This window comes from Triplophysa dalaica, chromosome 12 (genome assembly GCF_015846415.1).
Source record: "Triplophysa dalaica isolate WHDGS20190420 chromosome 12, ASM1584641v1, whole genome shotgun sequence".
Classification (NCBI taxonomy): domain Eukaryota; kingdom Metazoa; phylum Chordata; class Actinopteri; order Cypriniformes; family Nemacheilidae; genus Triplophysa; species Triplophysa dalaica.
In genome coordinates this window covers 19,113,426-19,128,191 of record NC_079553.1, presented here as the reverse complement: position 1 = coordinate 19,128,191, position 14,766 = coordinate 19,113,426, and the positions used below count along the sequence as shown (strand labels likewise).

At 38.3% G+C, this 14,766-nt stretch overlaps 1 protein-coding gene across 17 annotated transcripts in view; it reads left to right on the top strand.

Moving 5' to 3' along the window:
• The window catches only part of rims2a (regulating synaptic membrane exocytosis 2a), a 132,345-nt gene that overhangs the window by 39,990 nt on the left and 77,589 nt on the right, over window positions 1–14,766 (top strand). For all 17 annotated transcript variants that reach the window (XM_056762345.1, XM_056762341.1, XM_056762342.1 and 14 more), the window contains one exon: window positions 11,793–12,613. In XM_056762345.1, coding sequence (XP_056618323.1) covers window positions 11,793–12,613 — 821 coding nt within the window. The remainder of the gene's footprint in view (window positions 1–11,792; window positions 12,614–14,766) is intronic.

The following is a 14,766-nucleotide window of genomic DNA, read 5'->3' as shown; positions in this document are numbered from 1 at the left end:
CTATGACATCCTATTACGTTCTGACCTCCTAGATGTTTTTCTCACGTTGGTTAGCCTGATTTTATTTAGCCTTGGATATCGATTTTTTAAAAGCTTCTTATCAAAGCTTCTGAACAATTGTTAACAGGTTCCTAAAGCTGTTATCGAGAATCCAATTATGTTGCCAATTACATCATTGATTCTTGCAGTTATCCATTAAACAGGCAAAATATCTGATGTGAAAAATAACATTTTACGGGCCAGCAGACAATACATTATAGGGACACGGATATAAATATGAATTTAATTTACACATAATGGTAAGCTTATTAAAATGCTATATAATGTCTGGAAATGTAAATGTAACTTAATTCTTTTTAGCCCATGAAGAAACCTGTAGGTTTATGTTTCAGACTGAGATGGCGATATGGACGCAAAATTACGTATTGTATTAATGGCATTCGAAGAGATGAATGGATGCAAACTGCCGTTCAAAAGATTGTGACCGCTTAATTTTTTACTTTTTTTATAGATTGTAGAATAATAATAACTAATTGAAACAATAATGTGATAAGAGTTATGTTGTGACTAGAAAACTAAAACAAATCAAATCTATGTTATAGTGTCTAGAGTTGGCATTTTATCAGCCAGTTTCTTCAGGTCTCACCATGAGATGCTTTTTGAACAGGTTCTCTTATTAGCTGCCTTTTCCTCTTTATTTACACTGTAAAAATAATATTTTATGAGATTTAACTGTTTTTCACAAATGTTCACGCAGATACATACTAACAAGAACAATTTGTAATTTTACGTGAGAAAACTGTTATTTTACAGTATCCGTCTGACGCCCCAGATGCCTCAAAATTACAGTTTTTTATGGGATTTTTATTTCACAGTGAATGATGTTAATTGTCAGTTTCAGTTGAAAGAAATTATTATGTTTTCACAATAATATTTTTGTCTAAAAATTAAAAAGCAAATGACTTTAGATCAAATGTTTTTTAAGATCAGAAAATACATTTCAGTCAAGTGAACCTAAACTTTTGAATGGGAGTGTATGTGAATTTGTATTTCGCCGGTGTCCTTTTGAAACCTACTATCTAGGTTTTTTTTTCGATGCCATTAATCATTTTTACTCACCCTTTATTTTTGTCACAGGGTTTATAAATATTTAACAAATTTAAAAGTGCTTGTCAATTTTGACAACACAGTATGTAGTCATTTAAAAAGAATTTTGAATCACAGGGTTTTAAAAGGACAGCAACAATTTTAAGTTCACTTTAAAGAGTAAAATCTCAGTGTAGAAAATCTGACAAAAATACTTCACGACCTGGAGTTTCACCTCAAATAAACATCACCAAGTGGTAGTAGAAGCTAATGACGGCAGAATTTTGCTGATGTATGTTTGCGCAGCATGTGTCGGCCAGGCCTGTTTTGTCTCTGATGGCTTAGCGTTTGGGAAATCAGTCTGGAAAAGTCTTTGCTGTGATCTCTTGGTTTAGCATTGATAGTGGTAGTTTTCTGTATGTCATTTTCATTTCTGTGGTCAGACCTCATTACTAAGAGCCTGTGTAATGTGTGTTTACTCCATCATTAGCTTTTAGGAAAGTGCTTGATTTTATCTCCCAGGGCGCCGAAGACCAAGAAAGCTTGTTTCTAGACTTGTTGTGTTTGAGAGACCCAAAAAGAAATTTGCTTTGTTCTGCTTCATTATGTAACATTAGAGTGATTCCCGCAGGTAAACCACAGTTATAGTCGGCATTCGCTGAAGCACTCGGCTATTTGCAGCGGCGATGGAGAAACCTCAAGGACGTTTTAGGATCTCTAGATAAGGTTATGCAGAGATAAGGCGCACGTCACAAACCAATTCCATCTTTCTCTCTGTGCTCCGTCGTATTAGACCTGCTGTCATGGTTGATGGGTTATTTTCCCTGTGGTCTTTGTGTTTTTGACATGATTTAAAAAATATTTTGGACAATTATTTGACACATGTATGTAGGTAATTTCCCATTACACACGACCTCTAATAATTAAAACAGTTTTTAGTTGGCTATCTTTCAATGTCTCTGCGACAGTGCGTCATCTTCACTCCAGTGACCGACACACGGTCTGAATGTTCTTTAACTCTGTTTTTCTCTTTAACAAGTTTGTTTTCCGCCCCATGTGGTTTTAGCCCTCAATCGTTGCCATGACAACAGGTTGTGGTGTCAGTCAGATGTGATGTTGAGCGAATCGGAGTGGAGAGGTGACGTCGCATCTTGGTGATGGGGAGAGTCAGACAGTAGACTTGCATGATTTCAGGCCTGGGGTGATGGTGCAGGGACCTCAAACTCTATTAATTCATTCTCTAATAATTTATTCATCAAGAATCTTTTGGGAGGCCACCAGGCGGGATGCTCATGTTTGCAGTACCAGTTCTTGGTCTGCTATAGCACAGAGAAGGGACGGCGGAGAGCTTTACCAAAAAGACATATTAACAAGATTTCAAGTTCAAGTTTAAACTGAAAAAATAACAATATCTAGCAACAAAATATTTTACATAAGAGTAAATGATGATAAATAATTTTCATGATTTAACGTATTGATGTTTTATTAAATGAAAAATTACTCAAGTTTTACCCACATAATTGTTTTTATAAAATATGATTTATTATTTCTATAAGTATTATTTAATATGCTATATCATATTTTAAATAAAATATTGTATGCACAATTGGTAATAAAATAATATTTAATATCATAATTTTAAATATTCTTGTGTATCTAATATTTGGAATAAAATGTTTTCTATACAATTTAAAAAAAAAATGTTTTTTAGAATAAAATATTAGGACAAAACATAACTTTTTGGATTTGTATATATTTACATTTGATTGCTGAGTTCTCTGAACTGAGTTGCTGCCGAAACCACAAGAATCTTAAAAATATTAAAAAAAGAAAGAAATGGAAAACCCTCACACCTTTAGAAGGCATGCAAAATATATATTATTTTTATATATTTATTTTATTATCATATACATGCATTTTCCTGCTGTTTTTTTCTGAGACTTAAGGTTAAAATGCAATCAGGATACTTTTCCGATGATGTCAAGTTGCTTTGGGGTCAATTTGACATAACATAACAGTAGGGTTCAATATTTTTTAATCATTAAAAAACTATGAATTTGGCATTAAAAACAATATTATCCATAATATTATCCAAAAGCTATTGTAATACAGTGTTGACAGTGTTGTGTTTGTTAATGTACGCACAGATCCAGTGATGTGAGCAGAAAGCGAGACTTTCTCTTTTGTAAGCAGATATGCTGTTAGTTGTTTCAGATCAGCAGTGCTGTGGATGGACGGATGAATGGATAGATGGTGTGTCTGCCTTCTGTAATGACTCTAACTGCTCTCCACAGCAACATTAAACACTTTGAATGGCCTTTCACATGCCATCAGATCCTACAGCAAGACACTGCATATATCACAGCCAAATGATTAAAGTAAGTGCAGTGCATTACAAACGTGAGCTGTGACGTACAGAAAAGGATTTTATTTCTCTGTAAAGTGCTGCATTTTATGCCAGCGCGCACAGGGATGTGTTTGCGTGCCGTACATGTTACTGTAATTATTGCTGGAGCTTCATTTTTACATAATTGATGGCAGTTAAAAATAGATGGCAGAATGGCTGTCTTGCTTTGCCTGGTATCCCTCCGGGCAGAATGCTTACTGGTGCAGGAAGAAGCCAACTTTAAATAGAATGGGAGTGTTGAGGGGAGATATAGACGACGTGCATTGTGGGTGTTTTTCTTTCAGCTGACACGCTCTTTTCTGCGAAAGCACTTCAATACTCGTTTCTTTTTCCGAGTGCAGGTTTCTCAAGAAACCCAGTTCCTGTTGTCAACATCCACCTTTCTAATGTGAATAATGCTAGCCGTGGATAAAAGGGTTTTAATGCTAACTTTCAGGCCAATCAAAATCGAGTATTCACACAGACTACGGTATACATTATTATTAATATATAACATATTATATATTCTTATCATACATATTATAAAATACATATATTTATTCATTCTTTATATTATATTGTTGCACACTGTATACATAAAGATACTTATTATAGTTCATCATTTGTTCAGACTAATTTTATTCTGTTTGATTCTCTGATTTAAGTGAACAAACAAACAAAAAAAATGAATAAAACAATGTAACAAATATGTTAAAGTATACTGGCTTCCATCTAAATGAAATAGCGAAGCACAAGAATGACAGCACATGTCAGCTAGTTTTTGACACAGCGAGTTTGTCGTGAGGGTCTCACGTGTTTTTTGAGGTTGGATTATTGAAGTGTGTTTCTTTCACCCTTCCTCCACAATCTCCACAGCCAAACATCTTTCCTGCTGCACGACTGCGACTGTCATTCATCTAAAACGCAGCTCATGTGCCGCAATGAAAAATGCAAAGTTAGCAGATACGGCGACATGAGTGTGTGCGTGTGTAATAGTTTTCATATCTAGAGGGAAAAGGCTGTCCATAAGCTCAGGCGGCCTCAGTTATGTCGACAAACATCAGATGCTGCGCCGAGTGTTGGTTTAGAAAAATAAACACTGAAGTGAGCTTATGTAAGTCTGCCCTCTCTCTTTCTATCTCTCTCTAACCTGATTGTTTCTTCATATATCTCAAATTTCTTGCATTCAAAACCCACAAATCTTTAAAGTATCAAAATAAAATGATGCTATCATGATTTTTAGGTAATATCATGGTTTTCAATGAAGCTTCATCCGTCTGTCTTCACAACCAGTCTGTGTGAGGCCTGTCGAGGATCTTTGATGGGTCTTTATGAGGAGAGACGTCCTTTGGTGTGCTTCAGACTGAACCTTCTTCACTTCCAAACCTGTTTATTTCCTCTGGGCTCAATGAACGGCACATCATGTTAATTGCAGGCCGCTGGTGGTGAATGCTCAGCTTGCCGTCTGCAGTTTCCTTTTAAATGGGTTTTGGGCTGATGCGTGCGGGCCGCCACAGCTGACGCACATAAGCATTATTACACACTGTTTGTCTGGACTGTTTCCCCGCTTAAGGGTCACATGCTCCAGGTCTACATCCCTACCGTCATCTTCGTTCTGAAAATGAGCGACGCTTTGTTGTTCCATCACAGCGAGGCACCAAACCGCTTGAAAAAACCTTTACTCGTTCAGTTCCCCTGTGGTGGAATGAACTGCCAGCTTCGCCCCGACCTGCAGCATCCTTCACAACTTTCAATTGAATGTTACTGTAATGTATTACTGAAATAAAAAATAGCCTTTTTCAATCCTTCCTTTTCATCTGTTTTGTTATGTAATGCCCACTTCACATGAACCATCCTCGCGTCCGAAATCGCCGACTTCCTTACTATATAGCTGACAATGAGTATGAGTATGTCTGAAACCTCAGTGTGCACAAAACAGTGAGCGAGAAATACCCGGATGGTCTACTGCTTATGCCGAGATTTGTGAGTGTGGATCGGATGGACACTTTTCAATCCCATGATGCAACGGGAGCTGAGCAACGGTCAAATCTCAAAATGTAATCAAATAGAAATAGCGGAAATTTAAAAGCAGGTGTCCGTTTTTTAAATGTAACTTTTAATCGCGAAAAAATTTGGTTTGTACCGACGCCTAGGTAAAGGTTGGTGTTAATACTTCATACTGTAGGTCAAGAAACATACGGGTCACATGATTATAAGACATAGCGGATTGAGTATGTCCCAAATCTGTTCATACTACCCCGCACATATTATATAGTATGTACTGTTTGAACAGTCGATAGGCACTTCATTTAAATCAGTACGTTTATGCGATTTCAGATGCAGTGCATCACTTTCTTGATGGAGAAAAGTCCTGCTTTACATTTTTCATGTTGAATGCTTTATTTTATTATTTTATTATTAGATTATTGAAGCACAATGGGTAACCTTAATAAACACATGCCCCTACGTTTTGAAAATTAAAATTTAATATAATTATATATTTTTATAGACTCTTCGGATGACATAAAAAGCGCTGGTTCAAAAAACTTTGGTTAGAAGAACACTACACAAATACTAAAATCAAATTACAACCAACAGAAAATGTATAACCAGTTTAAAATCTTTAAAAGCTTTCATTAAGATTTAATGATATATGTAAGATAAAAAAATACTACTAAAATAAAATAAAAACTGAAACCGGAAGTGCCAGTGTTTACCAGTGTTTACATTATGCCAAGTGTTCTATAGTAAAAGTGTTGTTCTGGCAGATCGATTTTCATGACCATAGATTTGCCACAAACACCATTGTTATTTTGTTAGAAATACAATTGAACAAAATCTGTGAAGTATCCTTTCATTTTCGTAAGGCTTTCAGTGAGAACCCTGCGTTGCCATGTTCTGCCATGTGTGTTTGGTAGTGTTTTGGAAAACTGCAAAAAAAAGAATTGTTTCGTAGGTGGTTCTTTGGCTTAATTCTACAGGGGTTTTGCCTATTTTACACCCTGCCAGCGTTCTGTAAGAGCGTGTGCGGTTAACCTGGATGCCGCGGTGTTCAAAGTGTACCGGGTGGATGTGTTAGGAACACATGGTCATCTGAGTTGTGTTCAGAGGGGAGTAATAATGACGTTCGCGCCACTGCAGGGAGCAGACAGGAAGCAGTGCTGTCCTACTTCCTGTGTCAGCCTGTTCACATGCTTTCACAGTGGAGGCCACGAGTGCCAATGTACTACCATATGTTCTGCTTTGGGATTTTTGGGTTACTCTTTGAAATACTTATAGTGTGAATACCATGAAACATGAATACAATTGCCAAAAAAGTACTCAGGTGTTATAGGGATGGTAGTAGAGCATCTTTGTTTTTTTGTTGTTGTAATTTTATAGTTTCTATTTGGATTCAGACATGATTTGTCTTTAAATGTTTGTGCTATGTAATGCTGTTGAATCTTTGAAAATGCACCGTCTGTCCTTGCCCAAAGCTGACAGATTTGGATTCCCAAATATAATCGGCCTCGTTTTTGGAAATCAAAAGAAGTCTGATGAGACCGTAAATCGCGAATTTGAGATTTGTTCGCTTCTGCTGTGCTGTTTTGTGAGAACACACAGTCATACACAGATTAGATAAAAATCCTCTGGCAGGGCACGGTCTGAATCTCCACCAATCAGCAGCGGGCTGAGGGATGTAATGCCACTTTTGTTCCAGAGAAACATCTCTATCTCTGCTCACAGGTCATCTGTTACAACCTGTTTCAGCTTTGCCTTGGGCTCCGGCTTCCCAGCATGCCTTGCGGCTGCTTTAAAGCCAGTTTGCACTGTGATGTTACTGAGATCAAGGAGAACGCTGAGGGAGACGGGGAATCGTGACATATCTCCAACACAAAACAGGACACTTCTATGTACGTTTTAGTCTTGAGAGACATTTATATAATCTGATTTTGTCAGATGTACGTGGGAATTGCATGACGTGACAGTGAAGGATTTGATGAGTGTGAAAACAAACTCCAAACGTCAGAATTGATGGTATCATCTTGCTGGAGGGATTTGGGGACTCTTGGTGGACCATATTTAAATTTTCTTTGCCATTTAAAGTGGATTTCATAGAAACAAATTTCTGTTTTTCGTGAGATCGTTTCAGTAAGGTTTTGCCTGAAGTATTAAGGTATGTGTAGAATTCTCTCGTTTTTATTACACTTGTCACTGTTTTCTTCTCTTAAGGGGTCCCCAGAGGGCCATTATTTCACCTTGATTGCTTTTTAATCTAGCGCTCCTGCTCATCTGAACTGACGACCAATTGTGTTTTGCTTCACATAAGGACTGTTAGCTTAACAAATTTGAGATTTAATTATATAAATTATATTTTTTATACTTAAAACATTATTTTTTTTACAGCTTTGGAAAAAAATTGAGATGAAATGTAAAAGACAGAGCGATGCAAAGACATATCAGTTGTGAAAAAAATCGGGCTTATTCCATCAAATATTTATTTTTAAATCTATATACTTAAATACGTGTAAACTCTTTACACTCTTGAAAATAAAGGTGCTTCATGATGCCATACATTTTTTTTCCGTAAAGTGCCTTCAACATCTGAAGAACCATTCTGTTTCACAAAAGGTTCTGTTTCAGATTATAAAAAATAAGAAAGATATGGTTCTTTGTGGAACCAAAAATGTTTCTTTTATTAAAGGCATCGCTGAGAAGCACTTTTTAAGCGTCTTTATTTTTTAAGAGTGTAGTATTGTTTTTTTGCAGTATTCAAAATCTGCAAACATTGCATCTTTTTTGTTAGTTTGACCAGTTTGTCTCGCTACATTTTACAGCAATAATCCAAATTAAAATAATATTATAAATATTAAATTGAGAAAAACAAAAAATAATTTGAGACCGGTCTAGTATTTTTTACGGCAGCAGTATTCAAGAATTTGCACGGAAATGGTTTATATGGGTCATCATTTTATTGAAATCCATAATATCAACGGCTTCTATTATCTAGTAGATTCAGAATGTTTAAATAAATAATAATTTTTACTAAAACATGTGAACGCTTGAAAAATACTGTGATTTTTTTAAACTTCTCACATGACTTAGTTATTCGATAATCATTTAATACCGTATCATAGTACCTTGTTGAAGTACGCCAATTTGTTGTATGGAAAGCAGAATGTATTTTGTAATATCTATACTGGATGTGTTAGATAAGTAAGACATATAAATTGTGCTGGTGGGTCCCCGGACCAGGATTAATAGCATCACACACTAGTTTATGACTGTCTGAAGAGCACTGGATGCTCGTGTAATCACTAATGCCACCTGGGTCATCTGAAGCACAGCTGGACAGTACATTTGTGTCTGTGTGCAGGTGGACAGATTTATACGACTGCACAGGTCACATAATAAATAGCGTTAATGATAACCCTGTGTTAACCTATACACTTTCCTCTTTAGCATGATGAACACTGCTGCGGTCTGTCGCTTTGAGGGGGAAAGCTGTGTGGATGCAGGAGATGTTATAGAGAACTGACCCACTTACATCTGATATTTTGTTCCCTTGTGAGCATCAGTACTGTGTGCAATATTAAAACCAAAGCTCTGAACACAGATCATTCCAGAAAGCAGAATGTTGAGATTAAGTGTTTTGGGAATAGCCTATATGTTTTGGTAACGGCACTGTTTTTAAAATAACAATTCCGATTTGTTTGGTTTTGACTTTACTTTAATAGCATAGATCACCCAAATATAGGAAATTATTGTTTTTAATTTATACCGTGTAGGACCAGGGGTGCCGTTAGGGTTTTTGGGGGCCCTCTGGGTAATTTGTTCTCCAGGCCCCCAAATCTCAGTCTATAAATAGTAAAGCTAAACCAAAATATGAATTACGTTACCAAGTTACAAATACTTTTGCACACATACAGTATAGGCCTTCTTGAGCTGTTACACACACCAACAAAACTGTAACATTTAAACATGGCAAACAACAACAATACATCTTTTCTTGAAGTTTACTTTCTCCCTTGAATAATACTAGATCAAGAAATGCTTGACTGAAGCTTGTATTATTATTATCATCATCATTATTTTCATAACAGTTTTCGCACAAGCAAAATAATGAAAGAATCAGATCATTACAACAGTGAACTCGAGAAAACAGCTATAATCTTAAATTATTTTTAGAACAGTTTTTTATCAACAGGATTCTACAATGACTTAAATGAAATGAAGAGGATAGCAATAGCAGATTACAACATTAATTTTGATTGATTTCTTAAAGCTGTTGCAAGGTGTTTAGCTTTAATATACATAGATGGACTACTTTAGCCTTTGTTGCGTTTCAGTCTTTTCTAAAGCTCATCACAATCAACTCCATTCTCGAATGCATAAAAATAGTTCCTTGGCACATTGTGTAACAAAACATTGGGGTGTGTAACTGATACAATTGATAGTTTATGCTAATTACAACAGCTTATAAAACCATAACACAAAACAGGGAACGTAAATCACCTTGTTTTTTTTTAAACTGGGTGACTAGTTGTCTTTCTCGTCTCGACCTCTCTTCTCTCTCTTGTTTCTCTTTTTATATCCTGATTTTTCCTGCCGCTGCGCCAGGTCGATACACATACAGAACTGTGAAGCGCTGCAGCACCAGTGCCGCTTCTCTGAATGATCTGCTTACGTCTTTTTAAGGGGACACACACACCGCATATGTCTTAAGGGTACACGCACATACACACGCGGGATCTGCTGGGCCCCCAGTGAAACAAGGGCCCTTAGAATCGTCTCATCTCCCCAACCAATCCCCCCCCCCCCTGTTACGGCACCCCTGTATACACCCACACAGTATATATAGTAGGTCACAGACCATTTCTGTTGAATTGTCTGTTAGAATAAAGCTACCTGTATTGGGATATTACATTTTGTTCCATGCTGCCTGCTTATTCAGTTTTGTGTCTGAGGCGCTGCATTGCTCTGGTTTTGTGAATGGCGCAGGACTCCGGCTGTGTCTGGCTGCTGTTGAATAATGCAGCAGGGACGCGCCGGCCATAGTAAAACCCCCGAGCAGAGCCCAGGGGACGCATGAGAGACCATCATTAATCAGGCTGTACATGTAGAGGCTCAAAAACAGCTCGCAGATCACTCTAGCACTGATGATGCACATATACGGTTTCATATACTGTAATAAGATCATTGGCTTTGTTTCAGGCTGCCTGTGTAGTTTGTATGACAAGACAAATTCAAGTTGCCTGCTGAGCGCATTGTTTGAGTACCTGTTTTAGTGTCTTCAGTGTCTAAATTTGAGATATTGTCTAAGCTTCTTAAACAGATTTGCGGTCCATTGAATGGAGCGAGAAATGGTTTCTGATATTTCTAAAGTGTTTTTGTAGCTCAGTGGGTGAGTGTTGCGTTAGCTTAACAGTGCACAGGTTGTTGGTTTGAGTACCAGGGAATACACAAGTTACTATGGATAAGAGTGTCTTCGGGTGTTCTTGTGTAGACTTAAAAGTCCAGTGTGTGACATTTAGCAGGAACTTTTGACAGAAATGCATTATAATATGCATAGCTATGTTCTCAGAGGTGAATAAAGACCTTACATAGAGAAGCTTTCTGTTTTTATTACACTAGAAAGCTATTTCTATCTACATACACCACGGGTCCCCTTACATGGAATTCACCATGTAGGTTCTACAGAAGCCCTTAACAGACAAACTGCACCACAGAGCGTGTTTTGTAAATACGTTATCTTCTCCAGCAATGAAGCGAAAATGACGACATCTTTGTCCTTTGAGAGCTGCTATAGTGCTTCAAAAGGGGTTGAGTGAGCCGTTGGTTGCAATTCGCAACCTCAACGCTAGATGGCGCTTAAATCTCCACTTTGCTCCTTTCAATTAACTTTCATGTTAATCTACATCTTTGAAGTATATCCGAGTGTTTTCAGGTATGAATAGCTTTTTTGTAAGCGTACAGTGGATGGGTGAAATCTTGCAAATGTTTTTTTTCAAATGCAATTTTTTGCGTTTATTTGGGGTTCCTCTGAACTTCATATGCCCAGCCTACCTTGTTATGACTTCATTAACCGAAGGTTATTTATCTTAATGCCCAACTTTCATTTTTAAATGAGTTTAAAATGTTTTTGGTTTTCAACAGAACAGTGTGCGGTTTAATTCTTCTGCTGTGTGTGAGTTCACAAAAATCTCAATGCAGTTTAAAGCACGACTGAGATTGTTATTGATAGTGTACTCTTATTTATATTTCGGCAAAGATCACATGGATAGCATTTTTTTACCTTTGATATTGTATTAACAATTTTGCTGTTCTCTTTGCCTCGCAGAAAAAGAAGCCCGTCAGCAACAAGGGATCCAAACCAAAAATACGACCAAAGGGAGGAGAAGGCGGGGCGTTCACAGTATGCCCCAAGGCAGGGCGGCATGCCACGATCGCCGTCTGACTATGGGGCCGGAGAGCGCCAGTGGAGAGGAGGTTACGACCGCACCTACGAGGATGCTGAGGTAGCGCGGGGGGCGTACCGCACTCGCCGGGGTGGCTGGCACTCTCAGGAAGAGTACCCGCCCGAACCCGGCTTCCTACCCGATGGCCCGCCCGTCAGCGAGCATGAGTTGCAGCGTCAGCGGCAGGAGGAGTACCAGAACCGGTACCGTAGTGACCCGAACCTGGCCCGCTACCCGGTCAAGCCGCAACCCTATGAGGAGCAGATGCGCATGCACGCGGAAGTCTCACGCTTCAGGCACGAACGGCGCCATAGCGATGTCTCCCTGGCGTATACGGAGATGGAGGAGCCTCTAGGGCCCCTGCGCGGCCCCCACCACCCACCGGGTCCCGGACACACCCAGCGGAGGTCCAACCACAGCCCCCCAGGTGTGGACTCCCTTCACAGGCAGCAGCACTTAGATCCCGTCTCAGCCGTATGGAAGAGTAAACGAGAGAAGATGGAAAGCATGTTACGGAACGACTCGCTCAGTTCCGATCAATCCGAGTCTGTCAGGCCGCCGCCACCTAAACCACACAAGTCCAAGAGGGGCGGCAAAATGAGGCAGGTGTCTCTGAGCAGCTCCGAGGAGGAACTAGCCACAACCCCAGAGTACACCAGCTGCGAGGACGTGGAGATTGAGAGTGAATCCGTCAGTGAGAAAGGTAATGTACTATTATGAGTTATGTTTAAACACAGTGCAGCATCAGTGCTAATAGTTGAAAAGGTTTTGCTAATAGAAAATGTGGTTAGTGATTGCAAAACTTTGCAGTGGTTACATCACCTGGTAAAAGCAAATTATTTTTGAGAAAGTACCGTTTTAATAATATTCGTTCATAATATTTCAAATGCTTGTCAGATAACCCTTGATTGATGCTGATCTCACTTTCCCACAGTGTTTGTGTATGGTGTGTGTGTGTCTGTGAATGATTTGTGTGTGAATGATGTGAATTTATAGAGAGTGAACGAAGAGTGTTTTTTCAATAGGAGTTATGTGTCTGAGTGAGAGTGATGTGTGTGAAAATTTTGTGTGTGTACCGGTGTGCATTTTACAAAGGATATGCAAAGTGTTTCTTTCAACAGGAGTCATTGTGTGTGTGTGTGTACGAAGGAGAGCGATGTGTGTGAATACCTTTTGTGTATACGTTGTGCAAGGAGTGTTTCTTTTAACAGGAGTCATCATGGTGTGTCCATGTGCCCGCGTGTGTGTCGTGTGATTTCACACCTAGTGAGCAGAGTGTGTGTCTTTCAGCAGTGTGTGTGAAAAGTGAGCACCTTTGTGCATGTACACTGAGGGAAATAATAAATTGATTTGATTTTGTAAGTTTCCCTGCTTACAAAGAAATGAAGGCTCTATCATTTTTATGGTGGGTTTATTTTATCTGATAGATACAGAACAAAAGAAATCAGGGGAAAATATTGTATATAATGGTTATAAATTGATTTGCATTTCAGTCAGTGAAACAAGTATTTGATCACCCACAAAAAATTACTTTGTACTTGGTGGTGAAACCCATGTTGGCAAGCACAGAGGTAAGACATTTCTGATAGTTGATCACCAGGTTTGCACATGTGTCAGGATACATTTTAGTCCACTCCTCTGTCAATCTTTAAGGTTTCTTGGCTGTCGCTCAGCAAGTTGGAGTTTTGGCCTCCTCCACAGATTTTCAACAAGCTTCTTCTGAATAGTTCTGGGCTTATCTTTAACCTTTCTCATGATCATCTTTACTCCATTGGGGAAATCTAGCAAGGAGCTCCAGACTATGGGAAATTGATAGCTATTTTGTATTTCTTCTATTTCCAAATAATCGTACAAACAGTTGTCTCCGTCTCACCAAGCTTCTGTCTGTAGCCTATTCAAGGTTTGTGCAGGTCTACAATCTTGTCCCTGACGTCCTTTAAAACCAATTTGGTCTGGACCATGGTGGTGGAGAGTTGAATGGAAGATACAGATTCTGTTGGCAGGCATCTTTCATACACATAACAAGTTGACTTAGGAGTACTTTCTTAAAGTGACATAGGCACATAACCAATCCTCAGAACCAGAATTCTTACTAGTTGGTAAGGGATCGAATACTTATTTCACCGCCTGAAATGCAAATCAATGTATGACCTTTGTATAATCATTTCCCCCTGATTTTTTTATATTCTGTCTCTGTCAGTTAAAGTAAACAAGCAGTAAGCAGTAAACATACAAAATCATCACGGGATCAAATAATTGTTTCCCTCACTGTATTTGAATGTGTTTATGTGCTTGTAACTATGTGTTTTGAGTGTTCGTTCATTGAGTAATGCAGTCTCCACATCCACACGACTCTTTAGCTCAGAGCTTCGGGTTAATCGAAAGCATAAAAGTAAATGTTCTTTCAATCTAAACCTAATTGCAACATTTTCCACCAGGATTTGACCGCAGTCTTCAGGAAAACATGACAGGAGCTTTATTATTTTCCATAAGCTGATCTAGAAATGCATTACCTAATTGGTTAGAAAGAATATTAGGCTTAAAGGTCCCACAGGCAAAACTGGCTTCAAAAACCTAGCGAACTGCCTACCTTCATTTGAAGTTTCATTGAAAAGCTGTTGCTGCTTTTAAAGATTTCTTTAAATTAATTTTATAAATCAGCAGATATATGATTTGTGAAAAATACTTTGTAACCAAGTAAGTAAAAATAAACTCATGATAAAAGAGTAATAGAGAGAAATATGCAAACGATTTATTATCTGACACTACAAACAGGATTCCCATCAGGTGCGACATGATATACCGTAGGGGACAATACAGTACATAACGGAAAGGGGACTGAAAACTGCAGCGATC